This window comes from Emys orbicularis, chromosome 6, assembly GCF_028017835.1.
Source record: "Emys orbicularis isolate rEmyOrb1 chromosome 6, rEmyOrb1.hap1, whole genome shotgun sequence".
NCBI classification, from domain to species: Eukaryota; Metazoa; Chordata; order Testudines; family Emydidae; genus Emys; species Emys orbicularis.
Window position 1 is genome coordinate 38,421,320 of NC_088688.1, and position 27,940 is coordinate 38,449,259.

Sequence of the window (27,940 nt, forward strand, 5' to 3'; positions counted from 1 at the left end):
GATACAGGAGTGGGTGGATGAGATTCTGTGGCCTGCGTTGTGCAGGTCAGACTAGACAATCATAATGGTCCCTTCTGACCTTAAAGTCTATGATTCTATGAAATTTCAAAGACAAAATAGCTTAAAAACAATAAAGAATAAAGCAGCCCTATCAGCATGCAAGCTTACCAGGTACCTAGCCCCTGGCAACTAACTTCCTACAGACTCTTCTGCAGAGCCCCTCTGTGCAAGCCTGTCTCGCTGTCAGAGTTCATTGACGGCATCCTGGACAGTCCCTAGCAACTCAACCCCTTTTGCAAAAATCAAATAATTTTTTCTGTGTTATAGCCCTTTTACTCTCTAGCCTCCTCCCCCGGCAAAACAGCTGTGTCATTTCGGTCTAGAGCCTTGAAGGATATCATTGTCTTATAACAACTCTGAATGTTTGCTGGGAGGTTGCTTATTTGGGAATATTGTGTTGCCTTCCTCTAGATTCTTCCCACTGTCCCCTATTAAAGGGTGTCAGTACATTCTTGGGATACCAATTCACCAACCTCGTGAGGAGGGCTTTAAGCCATGTTCAAAGAGGGCAGGTGACAAAAGCCCACAGGTAAGAATCAAAAAAATTTGACCTTGACACAGGGCTGGAAGTTGCAGAGGATATGGAAAATTAGACTAAAATCATAGGAGCAACAAGAGGGAAAACACTAGGGGAATCTGCTTGACATCTTAGATATTTATACATAAATTCAAGGAGAATGGGAGTTGAGGCCAAGTTCTGGACAGCCTATGAGCACGGAATGAGGTCAAAGGTCAGACAACAATGCAGGACCAGGCCAGGTTAAAACTACAGTCAGAGTCCATTACCAAACTGAGAGAGAGATGACAATTGGGGTTGGGCTAGGTCAGGATCTTTCACGAAGGTCAGCAGTGGTCTTAAGCTGGACACAGTGACCAGGATCAGGGTCAGGAGCCAAGCCTACGTTGAGAGTCGTAAGTGTAGAATCAAGGTGAGTCGCACCAAAGAGTAGCAAGCTGGGTCTAAGGCAGAAGCACACTGGAGGTCTGCATTGTTCAGACAATGCCCAGAAATGGCTTTCTGGTTTACATGGAGAACACCAGATAATCAGGGAATCACGGAGGGCTGTTGCTCATGCCCCCTAGGGTGGGACATCCCCCAAGGCTAAGCCTCTCAGTTCCTCTTGGTGGCAGCCCTGCCTGGGCCCCTGGTGGTGATGAAGAAGCATCACCTGATTCAAACCCTGCAGACCCTTATTCTAGGCCCATAGGTTCCTACAACGTCAAAAAAACAACCAGGAAGAACTGTAAGTTTTAGTACACATTCTAAATTCTGAGTTAATGGGCATTACAGAGACTTGGTGGGATACACCTCATGACTGGAATAGACAGGTATAGCTTTTCAGGAAGGACAGACATGGGAAAAAGGGCGGTAGAGTTGCATTTGTATATCAAGAATGCATATACCTGTTTAGAGATCCAGAAGGAGGTGAGAGGCAGACCAGCTGAAAGTCTCTGGGTGAAGATAAAGGGGGGGGAAAAAACATGAGGAGGAGGCGGCGGCGCCATTTCTGGAACAAACAATAGAAACATCCAAAACACAAGACCTTGTAGTACTGGGGGACTTTAACTAGCCAGATATCTGCTGGAAAGGTAATACAGCAACACAAAATGTCCAGTAAGTCCAATATACAGTAACTTCCCCTCATTGACTAGGTCACATTTTGTTTTAATACAGTTATGACATAGCAGCATTCATAACATCAGCTCCACATCTGTCACAGGTTGCAGCTAATTTTGCTTCTTTTGCGGCCCTTGCTATAATCTTATTCAATTGCCCTCTAAATAGCTTTCCCACTAAATATTTGGGGGGGTCTGAACATAAGTGGTGACATGATGTTTGGCCTACAAGCAAGTATTCCAAGAGCAGAGGTGTCTTCTTGAGGCTGCATTAGTGGATATAAAATAAGCTGCATACCTCAGGGAGATCAATGAAGCATCCACAACAATGAAAGATGCTAGGGAGATTTTCTGTAAAAACAACTTTATCTTTTTTGTTTGATGATACATTTTCCATTAGCTCATCTTTCCAAATCTGCTCCTCCTTGCATGAAAGACCTCATAATCCCCTCTGTCGAGTGACAAAGTGGACAGTTTAGGAAAAACCCATAGAACATGTCTCCTCTTTGGCTACTTCCTAAAATAGTTGGACACTTGGTCATGTCCACTATTTGTTTTTAACTAATAATTTTTCTATATGCAGTTATTTTACAATTGGTATTCTATTATTTTGAAACATCATCATGGAATCCTGGTCAGTCACCCAACAAGCTCAAAGCTAGTAACAATTTCACATACTGCTGTAAGAGATAATCCCAGTGTCCTGGCTAATATTTCTTTTCTCAGTAAATCATATTATATTGTCCAAATCTACAAGCCATCTATTATTAAGAAGATAATAGCTCCTCCAGTTTGCTGTCAGTGCATCATCAGTATCTATCATCATAATCTAATAGAGCAATATGAGAACATTTTATACCCAAACCATATAAAAATCAGATTATATTCCCTTCCTCTTGTGGATTGGCTGGTGTATTTCAAAATACTACTTCTGAGTGAAACTTTTACCACATTCTATACATCTACAATACTCTTCTCTTGTGAGGGTTTGCTGATATCTACATGAAGTTTTGTAAGTGGTCTCTCAAATATGGAGAACATATTCAGTTCTAGATTTCTTTCTATAAGGCAGCCAGTTCAGATTATCATGGTTTCCCTTTTTCTTCTGACGCTGACTCTGAACTGCTGTTACTAGAAGACGATCATTTGTGTGTCTCTTTCTTATTTCTTTATGCTTGGTTTGCACTTCTAGTATCTATTATGGTGCTTTAAGAATGCTGGTGACTGACTATTGTACCTTAAATTCTTAAATGCAGAGTTCAAAGAGACTTGTTACTTGGAAGCAACTGCAGCTAGCATTGGTTCAGAATAATACTAAGAATAAATGTGCTGGATGTAGCTTGTAAGAAAGAACCTCTCACTATGCTAAATTGATTTATTTTGTTGTTACTTTAGTTTGCTGTTTTTTATTTTGATGAATTTAAAGTAGTTGTAATTGAGTCAGATGGCACAACTGACTGAATTTTGGGAAACATTTATGTACAGATGAATCAGAAGAAGAGCAGATGGAGAGCAGAAGATAATAAGAGAAGAAGAGGGAGCATGTCCCTCTTTTTTGGACTTCAGCTGATTCCAATGCCACAAATAAGATTGCTGCAAACGTTCCATTAAGAGGCATATTCTGAACCTCTCCCATAAAATTTTGGTTGATGGACACATTGACTGGAATTTTTCTGAATTAATGAAACTGTGTAGAATATTTCAGAATAAGATTAGAATTATTAATATTATATGGCAAAGACTCAATCTATGGTTTTAACAATCAAAAATTACCTCAATTTTTCAGCCACTTAAATGTGAACACTGTTTTGTGATAAAAAGAAGAAAATTATTAACTATGGATCATTGTTGTGATTGTTGTCATAGGTTTTTTATAATCAATATTAGAGTTTTGTACATATATTTCTCTGAGTTAGGTGATAGCTGTATATCAGAGATGCCAGTGAAAATGAGTTTGCTGACAAAAAAGTGACGGGAATCTAAAACTGCTGACTGCAAAACTTTTGACCTCTAGATGACAAACAAATCTCATGTTAAACCTGTTAGTCACATCTGCAGTTTTAGAGATGAAATGCTGGGTCATCTAGAGTGTTATTGGACTAAAATTCTATTAACATTTTGTCATCTAAAGCTTTGGATGACAAATCTTTTCCTGACTAAAACTTCTGATTGAAAATGGGTTTGATGACAAACATTTCTCATCTTTAGATGACAATGTTTCACCTCTAACCAAAATATCTAAACTGCAAAAATGTACTCAACCACAGAGGAGGATTTCAAATTACAGCAATAGGAATATTCATGTTCTTTAGAGTAATGTGTCACATTCTGCAACACACTCTCCTTAGTGTTTTCCCCATTTCTGTTATGGAAGGCACTTTACATATAATTGTAAGTATTGAGATAACCTTTACTTTGAGAGTCTCAAACTTTGCAGGAATTTTCAGCATTGCCTAAATGACGTAAGACATTTTGAAAATTTTACCCATTGTCTAAAAATGCATAACAATTCAAATTATGGATTACAGGAGAGTTACAGGATGTAGAAGGGTAAGAAAAGAATGAGATAGCAACACTCAGTTCTAATTTTTTTGAGAATGAAGACCTCAAAGCCTCTCTCAAGCCTCATGATTTTTTTACATTAAAAGAGCCACAGTGAATTTGATTTCTGCAAAAGAATAGATCTACTATTAAAAAATCTTTTCAAAAATTCTGTCATTATTTACTGATGTAACAAATGATATTGGAGATATGAAAATAATACATTTGTTACTCCTGGCATCTGACTTGCGATTCCTGACCTACAGTTTAGCTCCTGCTTCTGACCTCTCAGTATCCTGACCTAGCTGACTTTTGACTCCTGTGTTGTGGCTGTGGATTCTGGCTCCAACTATTAGTCTGGCCACCCACGACCCTGTGGGACCAAGCCCAGTACAAGAAGAATGGACCTCGCACCACCACCATAGCCACCAGAAGCATCGGACTTGCCCAAATGGATAATTCAGGTGGATAATCAAACATGGCAGCCCCAAGTTGCACAGCTGACAAGAGATAACCAGTGGCTGCAAGATCAAGCTAGGCAGCTCAGCACTGACAATACCACTCTGTGAACACTATCTGCAGGGACTTGTGCTGAACGGGGACCTGCAATACCTTTGCCCGAACAGTTAGATGGGAACTGACAGCAGTTCCAAAGTTTCATGAGCCAATGCCGGCTTCTGTTTCAGATACATCCCCAAATCTATGTCTCTAACCAGGCCAAGGTGGCCTTAGTTATCAGCCTGCTGACAGGAGACACGTTACTATCAATTCTGGCGGGGGTTGCAGGAAGAAATCAAAGATGAACTGGTCTGAGATGCCTACAGGTCTAGACTTCTTTCTGGACTTTACCATCTGCATAGATAATTGGCTGGGAGAAGAAAGAGATGGAAAGACACTTGCATCCCTTATATCCGTGTGCCATGACCTCATCTTCTGCATCATCCACCAAACCCATGTCTCTTATACGTGCCACCCATGCACAAACTCAACCTATAATCTTAGGATATAGCTACACTATGGCTAGAACAGCCCTCTAGCATAGATGCAGCCTACACTGAAAGGAGGTGTTTTTCTGCCGATTTAAGACCACTTCCCCGAATTACATTAGCTACATTGATGTAGCTGCGTCTACACTGGGGATTTTCTTGGCAGAGCTATGTCAGTCAAAGGTGTTTATTTTTCACACCCCGACCAACATAGCTATGCTGACATAACTTAAGTGTAGACTGGGGTGGGCAAACTTTTTGGCCCAAGGGCCACATCGGGGTTGCACAACTGTATGGAGGGCTGGGTAGGGAAGGCTGTGCCTCCCCAAACAGCCTGGCCCCCGCCCCCTATCCGCCGTCTCCCACTTCGTGCCCCTTGACTGCCCCCCTCAGAACTCCCAACCCATCCAACCCCCCCTGCTCCTTGTCCCCTGACTGCCCTCCCGACCCCTATCCACATCCCCACCCCCTGACAGGCCTCCTGGGACTCCCACTCCCAACCCTCCCTGTTCCCCATCCCCTGACCGCCCCCCCAGAACCTCCGCCCCATCCAACCGTCCCCTCCTCCCTGACTGTCCCCCAGGACCCCCCACTCCCCGCCCCCTTACCAGCAGCAGCAGCTCGCAGCCGTGACACCTGGCCAGAGCCAGCTGCGCTCCCCACGCTGCCCAGCGGGAGCAGCGGGCCAGAGTGCGGCCGCGCAACGGCGTGCCTGCGGGGGAGGGGTGACAGCAGAGGAGGGGCCAGGGACTAGGCTCCCCGGCCAGGAGCTCAGGGGCGGGGCAGGATGGTCCCGCCGTAGTTTGCACACGTCTGGTGTAGACCAACCCTGTGTGCACCATTTGGATAGCTCTTCAATCCAATTTTTTCCATCTAGGATCTACAGTATCATGTTAGTATAAATACTAATGCAGACCTTCACCTCAAATGCATATTAAACTTTATGGATGTCGTGTATCAAAATATTTTTTCTAAATAAGTCAGTTTACAGTTCTTTCTATAAGCCATTTTACTGCTTATTTATATTACAGAAATAGTTTTTACCTTGCAGTTGCCAAGACATACTCATGACGCGGGGACCAGGCCACTGCCAGCACTTCTTGTCTGTGACCTAGAAATATGGTACCATGAGAAATTTCAGGTAACTTATTGATAAACAACTTTTCTGATAGAAGTAAAAGTAGCATATATCCAAGAGAAATGCAATTGGACTAATCTATCAATTTACAACTACCATCAATATTCTGGTATTAATTTGGAGTTTATGGGAAGAGTGTTCCTTATTTTGGATTATTGGCAGTTTACCTTTTTTTTTTTTTTTCTTTCCTTTGCTTGGGTAAGAATGCATTCAGCTGAAAATGATATGAAGAATACTAAGTTTACCTCTCTATACTTTACTAGCCCAGACGACTTTATCATTCTACAGCTATGCTAGCAAAAGAATAGCACATACAGAATTTTTAAACAACAACATTTAAAATACACAAATGTAAAAATCAATTTAGTGCCAGTTTTTACTGAGCTATTTCACCGTGTTTTACAGCAGATTAAAAACAATATTTATGTATGTATGTATAGCAGATCTTATATCTAGATTATTTATTCTACTTCTTACCAACATCCCAAATTTGAAGTTAAGTGTGTGCTTTCTTTTGGTCTCTTAGCAGCATGAGGATCATGCACTGCTTATTGAATGGTGATACAATACATTTATTAACAAACCATAGTGGGTTTTGAGCTCCTCAAAGATGTCTAGAAAAACTATAAACAATAGAAAGTGTTAGGCAATCTAAATACACCTCTACCCCAATATAACGCTGTCCTCGGGAGCCAAAAAAAAATCTTACCGCGTTATAGGTGAAACCGCGTTATATCGAACTTGCTTTGATCCGCCGAAGTGCGCAGCCCCGCCCCCCCGGAGCGCTGCTTTACTGAGTTATATCCGAATTCATGTGATATCGGGCCGCATTGTATCAGGGTAGAGGTGTATAGGGTTGCTACTATGCCACTTATAATAAAATGGGCATGAGCGAGCAAATAATGTGATTGATAAAAAGTAGGTTAGATCATATACATACATCTTTGGCCTCATAACCAAGAGTTATTTACACCACTTCCTTCTGTACATCTATATGAGTACATTCAACATTTATATTTCCCTTATAGTGTTTCATTTCAATTACCCACAACCAACTCAAACACCAAGGCTTTCCAGAGCATAAAGCCCTAGGGCCTCCTAACGTTATTAGATAAACTTCAAGGTTCAGATACTGCTATCCTTATGTCGAGTAATATCTTACTCCCCAAGCCTCTGAAGCCAAAGAGTCTTAAAGAAAGTACATCCATACAAAATCTCTAGAGGATATTTTGTTTAAAAATATTAAGGTTTTGTAAAAAAGCACACACACACACACACACACACACACACTCTTCATGAACACAAGTACAACATTCCTGGAGGTCCTAAAACAACATTTAAACAAATATTAATCTATACGAGTCAGAACGTCACATGGTGTAAATTGGTACAACTGTGTTGATTTTCACCAGCTGAAAATAGGGCCCCTTATCCTCGAGGGATGCTAAATGGAATTTGCCTTTTTATAGAACGATAAATTAAAAAGCCCCCAGAAGTCTCTTAAAACTTTCATATCTCAAAAATTCATAATTTGTTTTTTAAAAATAAACTACACTAACTAGTTAACACCTTTGCTCAGCTAATTAATATTTTGATTTAAGAAGTCTGAGTTATGCAAACAGAAATACATTTGAACATGCTTTTATAATTTTAAATGTATAAACTAATTTCCCTCCAAACTGGTTTCTCACGCGTCTAGTTACACTAGAATGATTTAAGACTAACTTGTACTCCAGAAATCAGGGTTTATTATGAAAATTCCCATAGACCTAAAATGATAGCTGTTCTTTAAATAGTATTTGTGTTCTCCAATTCAGTAGCACTAGAATAATACACAGAAGAACCTTTTTCACTGTGTAATTTTCACAACTAGTACTAAACACATCAGTCACATTACTTACAGAGAACACATTATTTATAGTGTTTCTTTACACTGGCTGGATAGTGTTTCTTTACACTGGCTGGTCTACTCAAAGTAGTTATTGTTTAAAAATTATGTTTCAGACTAAGAAGTACCCTGCAGAATTTGAGAACAGGATCCAGACTTCAAGTCACAAAGCTGTACTTTGGGGCTTTTGGTACCAACTGTAACAAGAAAAACAAGACAATGTAAAAAACCCCAACTCTTAACAAGGAATAAAAAGTCTAACAAGTCTTACTACAAAGATATAAAGAAACTATCAGCTTCATAAGATTTCACACACATTTGAACTGATAAAAATTACCAAATAGATTTTTAAAAATGTATTGCAACTACAATAGATTTATATTTTCAAAGTTTCTGCATACAATTCTACTAAATTTCCCACATTAACAATATACTTAAAGGTTGTTGGGCAGGAGTTCTCAAACTTCCTTTGTGACAACAAAAATTACTACAAGACCGCAGGAGGAGGGACCGAAGCCTGAGCCCTGCTGCCCCAGGTGTGGGGGCCAAAGTCAAAACCCGAGCCTCACCACCCCAGGCAGGGTGTCCAAAACCAAAGCCTAAGGGCTTCAGCCCCAGGCAGGAGGCCTATAATCTGAGCCCTGCTGCCCAGGACAGGTGTCTTCAGGTTTTGGCTTTGGACCCAGCCCCCAGCAAGTCTAATCCAGCCCTGGCGACCCCATTAAAACAGGGCTGGACCCACTTTGGGGTCCCAACCCACAATTTGAGAACCGCTGTTGTAGGGGAAACAAGGCTGCTCTTTTTTCTAGATTTATGAATTAAGAATACGGTCCCTTCTCTAAAGAATTTTTTTTATTAATAGACAACAGTAAATACATACAGTACACGTTCAACTCCAATAGATCTCAAGACCAAATACTGATTTAGCTGCATTAATCTGAGTTGTGTGTATTTAGAAACACTAGCTGAACCATGCAAACTCGGTGGTGCATGGTTTGCTCATTTCAGAAATGCAAAGGGGGTACTTTCCTTTCATAAACAGTATAAGCCCAAATGAAGTGATTTTATTTAAAAAATGATCTCAGTTTTACAAAGTCTTTGATATTATTTGCTTGAAAATAGACAAGACTGTTGCATAGGTAAAAAGTCATAGAAAAATAAAGCTAGTTTTTAATCATTTGCCTCTTACTACAACCCAAATATAGATAGGAACTTCTTAAAAACGTATACATACCTGCTATTAAGCAGTGCTTGGTAGCAACTGGAGACATATGATGGCTATAAACTGTTCCCTCAAAATTAAACACATCTGCAGGCTAGTAATTAAAAGAAAACATCTATCAGCTTTGCCCCTTGATTAATATCATAATGAGAATTTGAATCTCTTCTTTAAAATTGTTAAGCATTTTTCAAGTTAGAGTTACTGTTTACAAGGCTGCTCACATGCTCTACTGACTAAGTGCTTAATCATGCAAATAGTCATGCTATCAGAACTAGACATTTAGCACTGGCAGGTCATGGAGCTAACATGGCAAAGAGTACTAAAGCCTGGAAGAAAATGCTCTGATTACAGTGACAAGGGGGAAAAAAGGGAGTAAGAAAAAAAAGCAAGGAAGAAGGTGGGGTATGGAAATGGAAATCAGTGATAATAGGAAAGAGAGCTAATACCTCTTGTTAATCACATACAAAACATGCTACCTCAAAAAACAAAAGGATATAAACAAAAGGCAATAGTGAGTGGCTACATTGAAGTGTCACCTTAATTTTAAAGTTGGTCCCTTATTTTATATATTTTTCTCCCCATTTTCTGTTGGGACTCAAGAGCTATGTTGACAAGTTCCTGAAATCACCTCTGTTTTATTGTTTACATACTAAAATATAAGCCACCAAATACACATTATGTGCAAGAAGACTGATAATATTACCGTTAAGAACCTGGACTTCTCAAATTTCCTCACCAGTGTCCTCAATTTTTCAACATCAATGCTGCATTATTGTCACGGTTCCTGAATTGTTTAGTACTGTCTCCCCCTTATCGATATTTTAAAGCTTAGTGGCTCCTCACAACCAAATAAGGATGAGAGTTTGGACCGTTTTGTGATTTTATTCAACTACACACTGTTTGTTTATTACATAATCTGATCTAATCTGGGTTTTTAAAACTATAATTTAAAAATGTGGATTTTTTGGCATGACTAGACGCAGCCTAAGATTTTATTGGGAAGAACAGACCTATTTCAAACTACATAGTTGTGCAATGCTTTATTGAATCTCTGATAGTGCCAGTCATTTTAGACATTTAAATTACTTCTGTGTTTAGTTTTCACAAAAATTGTTGCTGACTACTTAAGACTCAGAGAAAACTGGAAGTGAAAGGAAGCAGCACTTTCATAGCTATACCACAGAGTTCTTGGCGCTCTCTCAACAGAAATCCAGAATTCCTGGTCTGTAAGATTTGAAAACTTGGCCTTCTGAATAAGATCTCTTGACAATTCTAATATTTTTTTAAGTTGAGATAATAAAGGTTGGAATGGATTCAAATGTTAGTGAGAAGGGGTTTCGAATCCAGTTGGTATCCAGAGATTCATGTTCAATTCCAGGAAAATATTCATCAAAATAGGATTATCCAAACAAAAAACCTTGCAGTCCCTTCTGACCCTATGATTCCGTAAATGAGTTAATATTTGGTCTTTAATAGCATTTTTATCACTTTCACTCTATTTAAAAAGTTTGAGAACACTGGAAACATCTCAGTAATTTCCTTTTCAACATGGCACCTCCAAAGACAATGCTTGTTCATGAATCCCCCAATTTTATGTTTCATATCTAGTATATTTGTATTCCTACCTTGAAGTGTTAGGCTCAGTGCATTTAATTTGCCTGATATATTCACCAGGTAAGCTAATGTTGTCAAGAAATCCATATTACTCATGTTATCTGCAAGATCTGTTTTCCCAAGAAGAAAATTTCTGATTTTGCCAGGCAATTCAAAGATGTATTGTAACACTTTCCCATGAGATAACCACATGACTTTACCGTGAAACGGAAGCTGAGTACGGTTACAGCCTCTCTCTTTGCACACTAAAACACTGTGTGTTCACTGCCTGGGATTTCATAAAATTAACCCCACTACTGAAGGCCTATGTACTTCAGGACACAACTTTTTCAATGCTGATGCCTGGTGATGAATCGTTCAGTGTGTCCAAATGATGCCACTTTCTTTACTCGTGCTGCAACCCACTGTTCTTACCGGCCCTGGCTGCTGCCTCACCACACAGCACAGCACACCTCACAGTGTCCAATTAACACCTTCATCCACCATGAATTTATCAAGGATCTTGAATATTTCCTCACTGGTTGTTCAGGGTTTCTTTGCAAAATAAAAATTCTTCAACTATTGAACTTGCTTTGACAAATCTCATACAACACAGAAACTGAGTCAGTGGATTCATCAAACTACGGTGAAAAATACTGACTTCTTCACTTGTTCTACCAACTGGTCCTGAACATTTTCTGCAAGGTCATAAGTGCATCAATGGATAGTATTATTTGACATGGGAATGGTTTTCAGTGCCATGACTGCTTGTTCCCCAATTTAATTCTTCATATGGCTATTGCTGGTGGAAGTGGAAGTGTCTTGCCAATGGTGTGTGCCTGCTTGCATTTTGTAATTCACATGGCTATAACACAAGATGAGCCTAAGGCTTTTGAAGAACAGTTGCTTCTTTAGACATGACTTCTTTGTTTGTTTTTATTCTTCTTGTTTCTGAAAGAAAAGTTTGCAGCTCTTGTTTACTAATTCCAGGGGTTTAGTTTCTAAATGTCTCTGTAGTTTCCCTGGCTTCATACTTTCATTTACTAAAACTTGAAAACAAAGGCCACATTGTGGCTGTGAACTTTCTGCAGTAATACTGAGACACAAAATCCAAACAGAGTAACTATCATCATATTGTCTACTTTTCCTCCTTTTCTGTTTAACTTTATTAAAATCTTCATCTTCAGCTGAAGATTTGCCACATGTAAGGCTTAGTACTTGGTCAAAATCATTCTGTTATAAAGAAAAGACCCACCTCTCTCTCCCTCCACCCCTCAACCATCTGCTAGTGCCAGAAGAGTGGGCAGGGAGCCCCCTTTGCCCTCTGTACCACCAAGGGCTTTCAGCCAAGAGGCTTCCTGCTGAATGCTTCCTTCAGCAGGGAGTCTCTCTGCTGAAGGTCCCCTGCAGGAGCAGAGGGCACAACAGGCTTCCAGCCTAACAACAGCAGCATATAAGACACAGATCCATTTAAGCCTAGCTAAATATTAAGCTGTAAATCAGCCTAATAGGGGATTTTTAAGCCTAGTTAATAGTCTAATTAGAAACAAACAAAAATGGGCATTATTGATTAAAATCCCCCCCCCCCCCCAAACACTGAGGGCTCCCACATGAACTTTCATGGTTCATCAAGGAAGCCACAGCTCATGGTTTGGGAAGCACTGGTTTAATGTGAGGGTTTATGTTCAGTGGCACATTGTGTCCTTCTGACATTTTAACAATTACGAAGTACAACAGTTTAAATTTCAGGGGGTAGCCGTGTTAGTCTGTATCTACAAAAACAACAAGGAGTCTGGTGGCACCTTAAAGACTAACAGATTTATTTGGGCATAAGCTTTCGTGGGTAAAAACCTCACTTCTTCAGATGCAGCTTAAATTTACAGTTTAAATTTGGGACTTCATCTTTAACATTGTGGACAATGTCAGGTAATTTCATTTTTGTTATGTTTCCTTTTTTTAAAAATAGTTTAAAATTGCTTTTTATTTTAAAGAATGAACTCAAATCTTTTGGATATATACCGTTTTGTAGCAGTTTGTACACCAAATGTCCTTTATATACTGTTTTTTGTAACTCATTCTAAGAGGATGGTCTAAAGCAGTATCTGGTTCTTGCTAAGCACACTTTAAACAACAAAACAGCAACACTACCTCCTCCCTCCACAAAAACAAAGCTATACATCTCAACATTACACTTTTAAAAAGGTTTAGAAAATAATAATTTTCACATCTCATTTAATCATAGAAATATTGCCTATTGTGTCCTTGGGATGACAGAATCTCCAGTTTTCATGATCTTCTCACCTTAATGCATGAGGCAATATTTTTGGCAAACAAACAATGTCAATGTAAGGCCATTGATACATGAAATAAAAGATTAACCACAGTCCAAAATTCATATATCAGCTATTAGAGGACAGAATTTAGTAGCAGATTAATAGCTGTATTATGTAAACTTTATTTAAGTCATGACAAATTGGTTAGTGTTTCTCCTCATGGTTTCCCTCGTTCTATTGTTTTAAGCTTATCAAATCCTCTCACACAAATATGGCAAAAGGTTTAAACCAGGGGTAGGCAACCTTTCAGAAGTGGTGTGCCGAGTCTTCATTTATTCACTTTAATTTAAGGTTTCGCGTGCCGGTAATACATGTTAACGTTTTTTAGAAGGTCTCTCTCTGTAAGTCTATATTATATAACTAAACTATTGTTGTATGTAAAGTAAACAAGGTTTTCAAAATGTTTAAGAAGCTTCCTTTAAAATTAAATTAAAATGCTGATCTTATGCCGCCAGCCTGCTCAGCCCGCTTCCAGCCTGGGGTTCTGTTCACCTAGGCCTGCAGCGGGCTGAGCGGGGCGACTCGAGGTCAGGGCAGAGGGCTGGAGGGTGTGTGAGGGTGCAGGGCAGATGGCTGGGTGTTGGGGGCGACTCGAGGTCAGGGCAGAGGGCTGGGGGGGTGTGGAGGTGCAGGGCAGAAGGCTGGGTGTGGGGGGCGACTCGAGGTCAGGGCAGAAGGCTGGGTGTGGGGGGGTGCAGGGCAGAGGGCTGGGGTGTGTGTGGAGGTGCAGGGCAGAAGGCTGGGTGTGGGGAGGTGCAGGGCAGAAGGCTGGGTGTGGGGAGGGTGCAGGGCAGAGGGCTGGGTGTGGGGAGGGTGCAGGGCAGAGGGCTGGGGTGTGTGTGGAGGGGTGCAGGGCAGAGGGCTGGGGTGTGTGTGGAGGGGTGCAGGGCAGAGGGCTGGGGTGTGTGTGGAGGGGTGCAGGGCAGAGGGCTGGGGTGTGTGTGGAGGGGTGCAGGGCAGAGGGCTGGGGGGTGTGTGGAGGGGTGCAGGGCAGAAGGCTGGGTGTTGGGGGGAGGTGCAGGGCAGAGGGCTGGGGTGTGTGTGGAGGTGCAGGGCAGAAGGCTGGGTGTTGGGGGGAGGTCAGGGCAGAGGGCTGGAGGGTGTGTGGGGAGTGCAGGGCAGAAGGCTGGGTGTTGGGGGGAGGTCAGGGCAGAGGGCTGGAGGGTGTGTGGGGAGTGCAGGGCAGAAGGCTGGGTGTTGGGGGGAGGTCAGGGCAGAGGGCTGGAGGGTGTGTGGGGGTGCAGGGCAGAAGGCTGGGGTGCTCGGCTCGTGGGGGTGCTCCCAGCCCCCTGCCCTGAGCGGCTCATGGCAGGGGGCTGGGAGGGATATGCCCTGTTCCACCCCCTTCCCCAAGGCCCGTCCCTACCTCTCTCTGCCTCCTCTACGGAGCAGGGAGCACGCTGCCACTCGGCTCTGCTCTGCTCCGCTCCCCCTCGCAAGGGCCGTCGCCGGCAGGGAGAGGGGGGAGGGGGAGGAGGAGGAGGGGCTGGAATGCACCTTGTTGTGGGAAGAAACGGGGGGAGAGGGGGAGCTTGGCTGCCGCAGGACCAAGTTTCTGCCTCCTGCCCCCGCAGGGGAGAGCGGTGGGCGGGGTGGCTGAGTGAGGCGGGGGGCCAGGAACCCCCCCCCCCCGCTCTCCCCTGCAGGGGCAGGAGGCAGAAGCTTGGTCCAGCGGCAGCCAAGCTTCCCCCCTCCCCCGCTTCTTCCCCCAGCGTGGCGCTTTCCGGCCCCTCCACCCGCTCCTCCTCTCACCGGGCAGGCAGCATGCCACTCAATTGGCTCGCGTGCCGTCTTTGGCATGCGTGCTGTAGGTTGCCGACCCCTGGTTTAAACCATCAAAGACAATGTTCATATTGTTTATAATTATAACAATAGTACACTACCCATGCTACGCAAATAAGATGATAACCAACAATTAATATTGTTCAATAGGTGTTCAACACCTCAAGAGAAATAAATTATGCTCTCAGACCAGTTGTTGCTGGACAAATGTACATACCACAAAGTCTACCATCACAAGTCACATTCTTATTGGCAGGCTAAGCAGAAAAACCAAGCAATCACGAAGACTCTGAACTACCATATTATGGGTACATACAAGTGGTTTCTAAAACAAGGCTGAAGCATGCTGGCAAGTATGGGAATGCCTAAACTTCTGCCCTTGTATTCCGTACCTAGTTTTGAATGCTACCAACCTGACATTTTTCATCCTTCAAAATGCTGAGCAACTCTCACTGAGCTCAGTGGGAATTTCAGAAACACTACCCCTTAAAACTGGTGCTCAGTATATCCCAAGGTCGAGTGCATAGGAAGTTATGAAAATGATTAATAATTACTTACTTGTAATGTGTTTGTATCCCATATTTTCAGTGTTTTATCAAATGAGCTTGATGTAAACATGCCAGTGTCACGAGGGTACCATTGAACTGTCTCTACGCTGAATTTGTGTACATCAGGATGGCTCCTATAATACAATAATAGAATTGCACTGGTTAGGGTCAGCAGTGTATTTTTGATTTGATACTAGTTGACCAAGGTGGGGTTTTTGTTTTTTTAATTATTTTTACCTTTTTTTAAAAAAAACTACTGGGTCTAAGTTTTCAAAAGCTACCAGTAATTTTGGTGCCTCAATTTCTGAGTGACCAATTTGAGCCCCCTTGGGGCTGATTTTCAGGAAGTGCTGATCATCTGCCCTCTCAAAACCAAGCTATTTTGATGTGTCTCAAGTTGGGCACCCAAATATTGAGACACCAAAATCTGTCGTCACTCTTGAAAATGTAGGCTTTGACATTTAAATATTATTTTAGGGCCTGACTCTACAAATAGTTATGACCCTGGTGAGTTCTACTGATTTAAATGGGACTCCATATTATATGCACAAGTTTGCAGGATTGGGGTCTTTAACAATTATTTGCTAATGGTAATGTTAAATCACAACTATGACTTAAGTGCCACAAAATTTTACTATTTTAGTATGTTGCTAACCACACAGTCTTTGTTCCAGTAGTAATCGAGGTCAGATCAACACTTAAGGGAATTTAGATAGTATCTTGCAACACAGGTCCTGTTTGATTTCATCTTCACAGGCTCCTAAATACATTTCAATTTAATGAGATCTTGAGAATCGGTGAACTATTTAAGATAGCATATTAGAATCTCTAGTGGTTGTTGAGGAACTATAATTGGATCTCTGCTCCTATTAGTATCCTTATCGCTGAGAGTCTCATCCCTTTTAGATGTTCCCAAAGCTCACTGTCATTACAAGTGAACTCAGGAAAATAAAATTGCAGGGATCAAGATTTAGAACAATCGTGAAGTGGTGAGCTTCAGGACTCTAGGATACTCTCCATCAAGTCCATATGTAGATGTATCATGGCACTAAAATACAGAGGAGAATATCTGTCTTTGCTACAGCACAGAATCACTCAGTGGAGCTGTACAGTTAGGTGAAGTGTACAATCCGAAATTTCCTCTCCCTCTGAAGCCGTCTCTTAGTTTAAACACTCAAGCCATTCTCTATGTCTGCTGAGAAAAATCTGTCATATTAGAACCAGTCTCTGCTGTGCTAGGCAGTGCCTTGTCTTACAGTAGGCAGATGTCTTTAGTAAAAATCACAATCTGAAGCAGATTCACAGGGCTCAGAATCTATAGTTCATTTTGACCATGAGATGAAAATGGAAGCACAGGTTTAATCTCTCAAATATTTGCAAGCTGTTAAGAGTCATATCTTCAAGAAAAATTATCACAGTGCTTAGGTCCTTTGTGATCTCCAAGCTGGATTGCCACAATGCAATTTATTCAGGGCTCCCCTTGACAAATAGAAATTACAACTCTGTAAAACACAGCAGCCCAAGTACTAAAGGCTCTTGTCTTCTTCTTAATGGCAGGCAGTTAATAATTGGCTTGTGATGTCCTGAATCAGGAAGAGGGATAATTATTTCCCCTGGCTAGTTTAACTCCAGATATTTTAATTATCTATAATTCATATAGATTTCTAATATATTTAATAATACTAGGCTCTTTGCCTCATTTTAATTCTCTTTTGTAAAAATCTATTTCCTATTGTATCATTGGGTAGAGACTAATGAATAAGATTAAGTTTTACTATTAGTGTTTAAAGCTGGAAATAATAAGGGATGTATCTATCGGAGGAAGTGCCTGTTGTGGAAACAGACTGACATCCATCTAACAGTACAGTCTTGATGTGGCCATAAACAGGGTCTTCAGCTATGGAATATTCCACTGATTCTTGACACACACTAAGAAGCGTAATGATGGCATTGTTCAAGGCTAGATTCAGAATTATTCTCTTATTTAATGTTTTATGTTGTTAGTGTGTATTATGTAATTTTGTTATGTTTAAGAGTTTGTTCCAATTCTGGGATTTATTCACTTAATGTTAATTATCATTTTAGTTTGTCCAGACACCCATAAGGATAACACCTAGAGACTGCAGGTTAACAACAGTATCTGTACCATGTTTTGATGCATTCTCTAGCATCTTTTTCTTTTCCTGTCACAATTTAGGCCTTTCTGCTGTTGTAGGTAATCTTTGCTGCAGTAGTCAATGCTGTATCTAGTTCACATACCCAGCTTCTAGGCCTCAAACATCCAGCCATGGGAATAAGGGGAAAGGGTACCCACTAACTCCTGCAGGGAAGGCCAAACTATCATGAGACACAGAAAAAGTCTTTGCTTGTGGGAGGGCCCAACTTCCTAAGTACAAGGATGGGCAACAATAAATACATAAAAAGAACAAATCCTTATGACCTGCAGGGAAAGTCTGACAAATCTGTAAGGGCATTGGGGACTTGTGAGTAGGTTATACAGATGCATTAATTCTACTATAGGGCTACCATATATACTAAGTTCTCTGTCAGTTTTAGCTGTAATATTGTAGAATGAATTGTGAATAAAATCATGGCCTGTCTTTTGCCAGTAATATTGGGACTGTCCTCATTCAAGCATGACCTTGGCAAATTCCAGATTACCACTGCATAAATCATTTATGTCTAGAATCCTCAAAATAGTTTTTCCAACTTCATAAGTAACTAGCTGCAAATTATTTTAGATTCTATCCAGTCTACTAAAGAGAGTGAATTGTAAATTACTTTCCTTATGCCTAGACATAGCACTGTACATCTACATGGTCAATTTCAGTGTGGGATAATATGAAAGAGTCAGAATAAGGAATCTGTAAATTGAAAACAGGAAAAGCAGGGTTTTCTAGGGTTAAAACAGGACTGTGAATCAGGAGACTGGGCTTCTATTGCTGACTCTGCCACTGATGCTCCGTGAGGTCCTAGGCAACACACAATCTCTGTGTGCCTCCAATTTTCCTCTCTGTAAAAATATCCAATGTTTTACAGTATTGAACTCCTTGGATGAAAAGTTTTATACAACTGTATGGTCAGTAGATTCCTATTTTTACATGCACTATTAATGAAACGACTAGATTAGCCAACATTTAACAAAAACATAAAAAACTGGAACAGCTGCTCCTACAACTTCAGAATTGATATATTATACTTTTAACTGAGTGCGTCAATTTTTTTTAATCAAAGTTGTCTGGTCCTATGTGTGATTAGGGTTTTATGTAGGAAGTAAAATACTAAAGTGCAACAATTTGTGAATTCAATGCAAAATATACAATAAAATTGCTAAAAATATTTCAGTGATTTTTTTAAAAAAAGGTACATACCTGCCCACAGAACAAATTGCTTTACATGTATAACATGGTTTTCTGCTGAAGTTTTCAAGGTCATAAAGTACAATAACACCATCTGACCCACCTGATAACATGCTGTAAGAACAAACATAACATAGCTTTTAGATATCCTACATTCACAATCTGTTCAAAGTAACTGAATGTTCACATTCAGCAAAGTAATTTCTATAAAATATACATGATAATAAAACAGCATAATTTACTTACTATCTTCCTTCAACAGGTTCAATATCCAGGGTGTTAACACCACTCCCATGGATTCTTTCCACATCTCTATCTTTGTTTAGCTCCAAGCTTAGTACCCTTTAAAAAAATAGAATATCTCAAACCATGCACGGTGAGAATCAGGAAGTACTCAAATTTTACCTTTTCTTTAGTACAACAAAAAAAGTCAAATTTGTGATCCTCAGAATTCTTCTTTGACTCAATACATTCAATTATTACCCTTTACATTTTAAAGTACATGTTCAGACTTGATGTAGAACTAAAAATAAGAAATGTGTGACTGGCTGAAATTACCACACTGTATATTATTTGGAGGTGGAGGACTACAAATCTTTATTTAGCAATGAATGCCAACAAATGTATAACTGAAAATTGGCATATAAAGCAAGTATCAGAAATATAAAAAAGTGAAATGAAATGTTTATATACTTTTATATCTACTATATTCACAAATAAGTTAGTCTTCATCCCAACCATGATCATTTGGTAGTTTATTTAATAAAACTAAGGACACCTAGTGGACAAACCAGTTATTTTAGTAAATGAAAAAGTGGTTTGTTATACAGAATGAATAAGAAAACCACCACCACGTGACAATTACAAATAATTAAATGTTCTCCACATCTTTTGTATCACTAAGAAAGAAACAAAAAATGACATCCTCATGAAAATTATTTTTGATCATTCAAATTCAGCTAATGAAACATCAGAAGCATTCACTGTGTTATGCACAAGATTAGTTTTTACTCCTAATTTGTATGATCATGCAAATCCAGCTACTGTTGTAAGTGTCAATCAAACATTTTTCTTCTGTTGTAACGGACAAGAATAACTACAATTTTCCTCAACATCTGATCAAAGATAAGAAAGATACTTGGTCTTAAAAAAATTCAAATTAAGCAAAAAAGTGTGTTGCTGAGATCACAACGTGCTCGGAGTTTATTATCCAGGATGAAACAGCGCACACACACACACACACGAAAAAAAAAGGACTCAGCATTTTATAGATTCAGAAAAATACTAAGTAGTCATTTGACCAAAAGACATATGAATAGCAAAATAAAATTAATGAGAAAAATATGGTGAGTTCAAAGTTGTGGGTTTATTAAAATATTTCTATGAAAGTCCTTTCACATTTTAACTGTCGTCTTCTAATTACTGCAAAGTGAAACTAGCTTTGAACAAGGTAGGTGATAACCAGAAACACCTTTGATAAGTTCTTTGGTTCAATGAGTTACGGCTCCTCTTAGTTATGAAAATGTGATATGCACCAAAACCCAGCTCCTTAAGTGGAGTTAGAAATCCTGCTACCATGTTATGAAAAATCTACACTCTACTGAGCAATCCCATTTGCCAACAGAAGTACAGGAAAACCACAATTTATATGCACGACATGAACATCCACTTTTCAAGGTGCTGAATGCCTCCTGCAGCTGAAGTCAAATGGAGCTGGAAGTGCTCAGCACTTCACTTTCACAGATTGGTACCTAAATTTTGACTTTAGCAGCAGTCTCTTAACTACTATTCTTATACCAAAAGCTATTTATTCTCCATTGCAATCTGGAACTAAATTCTGTGCTAAATGCCAGGCTGTAGCAGACTGGAAATCCTGCTGCAGCTTAATTTAAATTAAAAAAATTAGGGTTCTATTGAATTAAATACAGAAAATGAATAATATAATCAGATGTTTGGATTGACAATGCATAGCTGTATCATACAGATTCTTGGGAGAAGCTGAAGATTTTGGCACCTGGCTGGCGAACACATCAGGCTCTTGGTACCTGGAAAAGTGCAGGATGCGGTTTGGGATTATGGAAAACACGCAACAGACCTCACTTCTTCAGATGCATCTTATGCATCTTATGAAGCTTATGCCCAAATAAATCTGTTAGTCTTTAAGGTGCCACCAGACTCCTTGTTGTTTTTGTAGATACAGACTAACACGGCTACCCCCTGAAACGTAACAGACCGTGAAACCTGGTCTTTTTTGTGCTTTTACCCTATACTATACAGATTTCATGGGGGAGACCAGCATTTCTCAAATTGGACCCAAAACGGAGCTTCAGGGGGGTCATAAGGTTATTTTAAGGGGGAAGGGCGGTACGGTATTGCCATACTTACTTCTCCACTGCCTTGAGAGCTGAGTGACTGGAGAGCGGCACCTGCGGACTGAGGGTCCAACTCTGCAGGCAGCGGCGCAGAAGTAAGGGTGGCAATACCATACTATGCCATCCGTACTTCTGTGCTGCTGGTGGCGGCGCTGCCTTCAGAGCTGGGCAGCTGGAGAGCAGCAGCTACAGGCCAGGAGCCCAGCTCTGAAGGCAGCGCCGCCAGCAGCAGTACAGAAGTAAGGGTAGCAGTACTACAACACCCCCCACAATAACCTTGTGACCCCCCACCCCAACTCCTTTTGGCTCAGGACCCCTACAATTACAACACTGTAAAATTTCAGATTTAAATAGCTGAAATCATGACATTAATGATTTAAAAATTGCTGACCGTGAAATTGACCGAAATGGATGTGAATTTGGTAGGGCCCTAATTATGGGATAATGAGATTAGCTGAATATTTCTGCTAAAATCATCATCAGTGAACCTTTTAACAATGTTGACATTTAAATTGTCATCTTTAGGTTTCAGAATTAACATCTAATTGAGATAAAAAGAGAAATTCGAGCCTCATACTTATTGTTTTAGTCTGTCTGCAGATTCACGAGGCTTTAGTGTATTGGTTTTCACATAGGCCTAGTCTACACTAGAAAAGGTTCTCTGTTATAGCTAAATAAAAAGAATTGTGACTTGAGAAGTCCTACAAGGCCCAACCATAACTCATAGTGATTTATTTGTGAAATATTCAGAAAGAAGGAGAAGCCACATAAAATTCTTTTAGATATGACGCTCAAGATGTTCACATTAGTGTCTGTAAACAGGTATTGTATAAAGGATGTAGAACAAATACACTTTAGGGGGATGGAAATAAGCATGCCATGTTAATGTGTTCATCGTGTAGGATGCAACTTAGCTTTTACAATGTCATGGGGTTTACAGTAGCATGTTACAACACAATGCTACATTTTGGCAAAAACAGCATATCACCAGGCATTACAATGGCTGCTGTGGTGAAACGTACTGCACTGAAGCCAAACTACTTTGCATGCAGCAGGTAGTGGAAGATAGCAAGCATGAGTCTGACACAGATTTGGGGTAAAACATAATTCTTGTTTCAGAGGGGTAGCCATGTTAGTTTGTATCAGCAAAAACAACGAGGAGTCCTTGTGGCACCTTACAGACTAACAAATTTATAAAGCATTTGCCCAAATAAATCTGTTCGTGTCTAAGGTGCCACAAGGATTCCTTGTCATAATTCTTGTGTAATTTTAAAACGTTATATAATGCAGTTAAAGTGTGCAACTGAAATGAAAACAGCCAGTAATATACATAACTTTGTCCAGCCAAAGGACAACAGGCTAGATCACTACTTCCATGCAGCCAACTCTCATTTTATAACAAATCTTAGTAATAGATGTAATTTTTTTTATTAAAGCCCCAGCTCCATGAATTGTGTGATTACATGAGAATCTCAGTTTTCATTTTCTAAGGAGGAAGTTTCCAGCCTTAGTGGTTACAGAAAAAAGTTTAAACATGTGAAACCAAACACACAAAATCCAGAAGGTAAGTAAAAAGAACCCAACATACATGCTTTTAAATACCTTATTTTTGGACTTTCATGATTTTTGAATGCTTGGGGTTGGCACTACTACTACCACCTCTAGACTGAACACCTATTCTAGAGTCACTACTCTCAGAAATAGCACCAATTAATATAATCCTTCACATCTGAAGAAATCATTTAATAAATAGCCTGTCCTCTTTCTGAGTTTTTCTTCAAACAAACGTCGGTACAGAGAGCTGCTAAAAAAAAAAAGCTTAATTGGAAATGGGGGGGGGGGGGCGGCTGCAGCGAGAAAGCAGAAATAGAGGGGAAGAGCGTGACCCTCGGTTTCATCCACTGGCACTCAAACTGGAAAGGAGGGTAAAATACAGACAGACGACACCAAACGCTCGCCGTGACAGGGCAGTTTCAGGTGCTGTCATCCCAGTTAAAATCTCTGGCCCAGCAGGGCCCTGTCGATGTCTGGTAATGGGCAAAGGACGACACTGGTGTAAAAACATCATCCCTTACCCCAGGGTGGAGACACTAAGGCACGGCCCCGTCACCCGGCTTTGCCTCCCGCATCAAGTGGGGGCAACACAGTGCGCGGGGGGGGGGAGGTTGAAAAACTCTGCCGCCGCCTCACTACCCCCGGCGCAGCTGTAGGACCCAGGGGCCGCGCAGGGTCCTGGCTCCCCAGGGCGGGCAAGATCCGAGGCGTGGGCAGGCACGTGCAGAGCGCCTACGAGGAGAGGGAAATTCCCGGGCTTCTCCGTGGCCCGTTCCACCCGGGCACAGCCCGAGTCAGGCCGCAGCCGAGAAGAGGCTGAACTGCAGGAGCCGAAAGACTCTTTACCTCCGGGTGGACTCAGCTCGGCGCAACCGCAGCGGATCGTCGAGACCGGCTTGGCGGGCCGAAAGGAAGGCCAACATGGCGGGACCAGGCAAGTACCAGATCCAGGAGCGCCGCCATGTTGTAAATAGGGTGACGCCGATTGGCTCAGTGCGAAACGACCGTGACCAATGCAGAGCGCGGTTATTGGATAGTCAACAGCCCGCCCCTAATCAGGAGAGACAGGGATAGGGCACGTACACGGCTCTGAGCTTTGGGGGCGCTGCTGAGACGGAAGGGGCGGGGCACGTACACGGCGCTCACAGCGTTGGGGGCGGGGCCGAAGCGGAAGAGGTGTGACACGTACTTGGAGATCACAGCTTTGGGGGCGGGGCCTAAGCGGAAGGGGCGTGGCAGGAACTTGGCGCCCTCGGGCTCAGAGGCGGGGCGGGGCCTGTGAAGTCGCTGGCTTCACCGCCGGGGAGAGGGGGTGACCGCGGCAGAACAAGCGGGTCTCGCCCGGCAGGATGGGCGGGCCTTGGCGGCTCCTGCGCGCCCTGCGGCTCCGGCTCCTCGGGCCAGAGAAGCAGCTTGTGGACAGCGACCCGTTTGGAAACAAATACTACAAGATCCCCAAACACCAAACCTGGGCTGGTAAGAGCGGGGCTGCCACGGACTCACAGCCTTCTCTCGGGGGGTTGCTGGGCCTGTCTCTGGCAGAGCAACCCCTCCTTGCAGCTCAGCCCGCCTGTAGCGTTTCCAGGGTATCCCCTCATCGTCTGAACCCGGGCCCCCAGCCTGATCCCAGGCACCTCTGACCCCACCTCTTCTGCCCACAGCCTTCTCCCCCAGGCACCCCCAAACCCACCTCACCTGCCGCCATGCACCCTACTCCCTCTGCCCCGAGCCTCCCCCAGGCCCCCCTGCCCTTAGGCTCCCCTCATTGTTCCCTGTATTCTACTCTCTTCTGTGCTGTATAGGTTCTTACGCCGTGTTCATCATCCTAGTGCCTGAGCGCCTTCCAGTAGTTCATTAAGCAGCATGACAGCACGTCTGTCACAGTTTGTTCTCTCATCTTCTCCCCAGGGGACACCTGTGTGCAGTACAGTGTCTTGTTGTGGTCAGAGTTTTAAACAAGTAAATACACATATGGCTGTGTGTTTATATTCGAGAAGGCAAGGTCAAAGAAATGAGCCAGACACTTAGAATGTAAAGTGGTGAGGTTTGTGATGGCCTTTAGTTCCCAGGGGACTTCATTCCGCAGCCTAGGACCGCTCCTGGACTGAGTTCTGTCTCCCACAGACAGGAACTTTATTCTTACCATTGTGGGTTCCATTGAGCAGGAGGAGTGAAGTGGTCAACATGGTCTTCGTCACAGAGCTTTACCCTTTCGTAGATTGTTTCCTGCCCAATTATTTATTCTCCATGTACATTGCCCAGAAATTCCCCTGCATGTCTTTTAGGTGTTTCTCCTTCTTCCCCTTAGTTCCCTATACACCCCCACATTGTCTATAGTTTTCCTTAGGCTCTTAACCCAAGTACTTTTTTTCTTTCTTCAACTTTGCCACTACTGTGAAGCTTGTACTGTGTTCCTTCTCACATCAGCTAGCAGCATACTGTATTTTGGGGGCTGTTTTGATAAAGACAAAAAAGGGGGGGATGTGCCTCTGAACTAAATTTGTTTAATATCCCTGTAATATTGAATCAGGTTCTTCACTTGTGGTCTAGTTTGACTCTGTTCCCTGTCCTGGTGCTTTCTACTACTGTTGTTTTAAATAATGCTATTTCCATTGGGGGGGGGGGGGGAATTTGATAAGACTTACATTAGCCATATTAGAGGGCTATATATAAAAGAAGAAAATAAGTGAACCAGGCTTGAAAGACTAACAAGATTAATTTCATAATACTTAATATATATACAGGGGGTCCCCTGTATACATTGAGGGTGCGTTCTTGAAAATGGCGATGGATACTGAAACGATGGATACCAGGGAATTTTTCCCCATGAGAAATAATGGAATAAGGGGCGGATGCATTCACAACTTCACCACACTTGCCTATGATAATGCTCTTTTTGCCTAAACAGTATACCTAAACAGTGTACCTTTTTACAATGACAGGTCATACAGTACACATTTTACATATAAAACATTGAATAAAATAATGTAGAACCCTACTAACACCATTCAAACACATAGAATATTTTAATAAAGTAAATGCAGTACTGTAATACAGTATAAAATAGTGTCAATTACGCTAAACTTAGGTTGGGGTGGCGGCTCGGTTTTCTTGGGCTGGCTTTTCCGTGGCTGGCCTTTTGGTTGCAGAAGTCTTAAAAAAGGGTTTTATCGACCTCTGCTCTTCTGCATGAATCTTTGAACAATAGATCTCCCTGTAGCAAGCCACTGCATCATTGAGAGCCCTGGAGGCTTTGGCAGACCGTTCACGAAAAGGATCACAGTTCTTTATGATTTCCGTCATCTCGTCCAGCAATCCAAAGAAACGGAGAGATTCTTTGTCATCAGACTCCTGGCTTCCTGCCCTACATCATCGTCCTTGCTTTCTTCAGATAGCCGTTGTTGGTCCAGCTCAATCAATTCTTCATCCTTCGCCAACTTGACAATTTCTTGCTTGAGAGCAGGAATGGCATCAAATTCCATGAAGCTGTGGACAGCATCTGGCCATGCACGGCACCAAATGTCATTCATACATTGTGAAGTGACCTCTTCCCACGACGTGTCAATGTTTTCCACGCCGTTCAAGATGTTGTTGGACTTCCAAAACTCCTTTACACTAGGCTTCTCCTGCTGTCTCCTTAATCAACACGGAGAACGTCCTCCATAGGTAATAAGCCTTGAACATGGCCAGCGGACGCAAGTACAGTACTGTACTATACAATAGGGGAACGTGTTCCAATTCACATCAGTCCCTATCCGTGCAAATGACGGATATGGGATCAGGATCAATGTAAATTGGAACACGTTCCCCTATTGATGAGTGACGGATATCCAAAACAACGGATAAGGGGGAGATGTATACCAGGGACCTTCGGTAACCTTTTTCACTCTTTCTGTAGTCTGTTAGCTTCCCAGGTGCTAATGCACAGGACAATAGGGAAGAGAAACCTTTTTTTAAAATAGGAAAGTGGGGAAGGGCCTAGAACATGAAACTCATTTAAAAAAACACAGATTTCAAATTGACTGTTATTTTAAAGTAAGTAAAGATAAACCCACCCATCAGGTGATCTTAGAGCTTTGCTTTTACCTCTGTCAAAACAGACTTTTCTAACGGACTTCTTTTTCATTCAGGGAATTTTTTAGGATATGCATGTAGGTGAAATTCTTTGGAGACTTACACGAAACTAGTCTGACTTTCTTTGGCCTGTTCTCCCTAAACTGTATAAACTCTTCCATAAATGCTTCTAATAGTATCTGCTCCCACAGAGTACACCCCACACTTCTCTACAGAGATTAGACTCATTTCTTATATTGCACATACCCATATTCCTCAATCCAGGCAACTCATGCAGCTTCTTCTCATCCTTCCCCAGCACATAGTTTTGGATTAAATCTAGTTTAGAGTGTGATGTAGTACGGTTGGGGTGCTGGAATGTTCTGTAATTATGTCAAACTAATCTTAATTGTTCCATCAGATTATCTAGCGTCCTAATCATTATGGTTTTCTGTAGTCTTTTAAAGTGGGACTAGCTATGAGCCTTAGTAACTAATTTGCCCTGAAAATTGTCTCTGTAGATCACAATGCTAGTTTTAGAACAACTTTGTTTTGTGTGAATAATTTTAAATTGCATGCTTTTAGCAGCTATTATTGCAAGTAGAAAATGTCTTCAGGCTTTTAGAAAGAGGATCTTAGGGAAGACTAAAATAAACCTTTTTGTCTTGGAGAAAACAACAAATGAAAATAATGAAAAAGGATTGATGGTGGTAGGGACTTGACAAAGGAAAGTTGCACTGCAGAAAACACTCACTCACTCACTCATCTTCTGGTATTATTTATTTGTACTTTAGTTATTTTTGCAGCATGCTTTGTTCACAATGTGTTAGGTACTGTCCAGATGAATAGTTAGCTACAGTTCCTCTGCCAGAGATCTCATAATCTAAGACAGGG

General features: G+C 41.6%; 2 protein-coding genes across 2 annotated transcripts in view; one reads left to right on the forward strand and one right to left on the reverse strand.

The window, feature by feature from the left end:
- ERCC8 (ERCC excision repair 8, CSA ubiquitin ligase complex subunit) overlaps nucleotides 1-23,973 on the reverse strand; it is a 57,080-nt gene extending 33,107 nt beyond the window's left edge. Inside the window, exons 1-7 of the mRNA XM_065406158.1 lie at nucleotides 23,840-23,973; nucleotides 19,314-19,409; nucleotides 19,080-19,181; nucleotides 15,719-15,842; nucleotides 9,465-9,546; nucleotides 8,359-8,427; nucleotides 6,249-6,315 (exon numbers count right to left, since the gene is read on the reverse strand). Coding sequence (XP_065262230.1) covers nucleotides 6,249-6,315; nucleotides 8,359-8,427; nucleotides 9,465-9,546; nucleotides 15,719-15,842; nucleotides 19,080-19,181; nucleotides 19,314-19,409; nucleotides 23,840-23,916 — 617 coding nt within the window. The 5' untranslated portion in view covers nucleotides 23,917-23,973. The remainder of the gene's footprint in view (nucleotides 1-6,248; nucleotides 6,316-8,358; nucleotides 8,428-9,464; nucleotides 9,547-15,718; nucleotides 15,843-19,079; nucleotides 19,182-19,313; nucleotides 19,410-23,839) is intronic.
- A 295-nt stretch (nucleotides 23,974-24,268) lies between these two features.
- The window catches only part of NDUFAF2 (NADH:ubiquinone oxidoreductase complex assembly factor 2), a 136,061-nt gene continuing 132,389 nt past the window's right edge, over nucleotides 24,269-27,940 (forward strand). Inside the window, exon 1 of the mRNA XM_065406649.1 lies at nucleotides 24,269-24,469. Within this exon, the coding sequence (XP_065262721.1) occupies nucleotides 24,343-24,469 (127 nt within the window). The 5' untranslated portion in view covers nucleotides 24,269-24,342. The remainder of the gene's footprint in view (nucleotides 24,470-27,940) is intronic.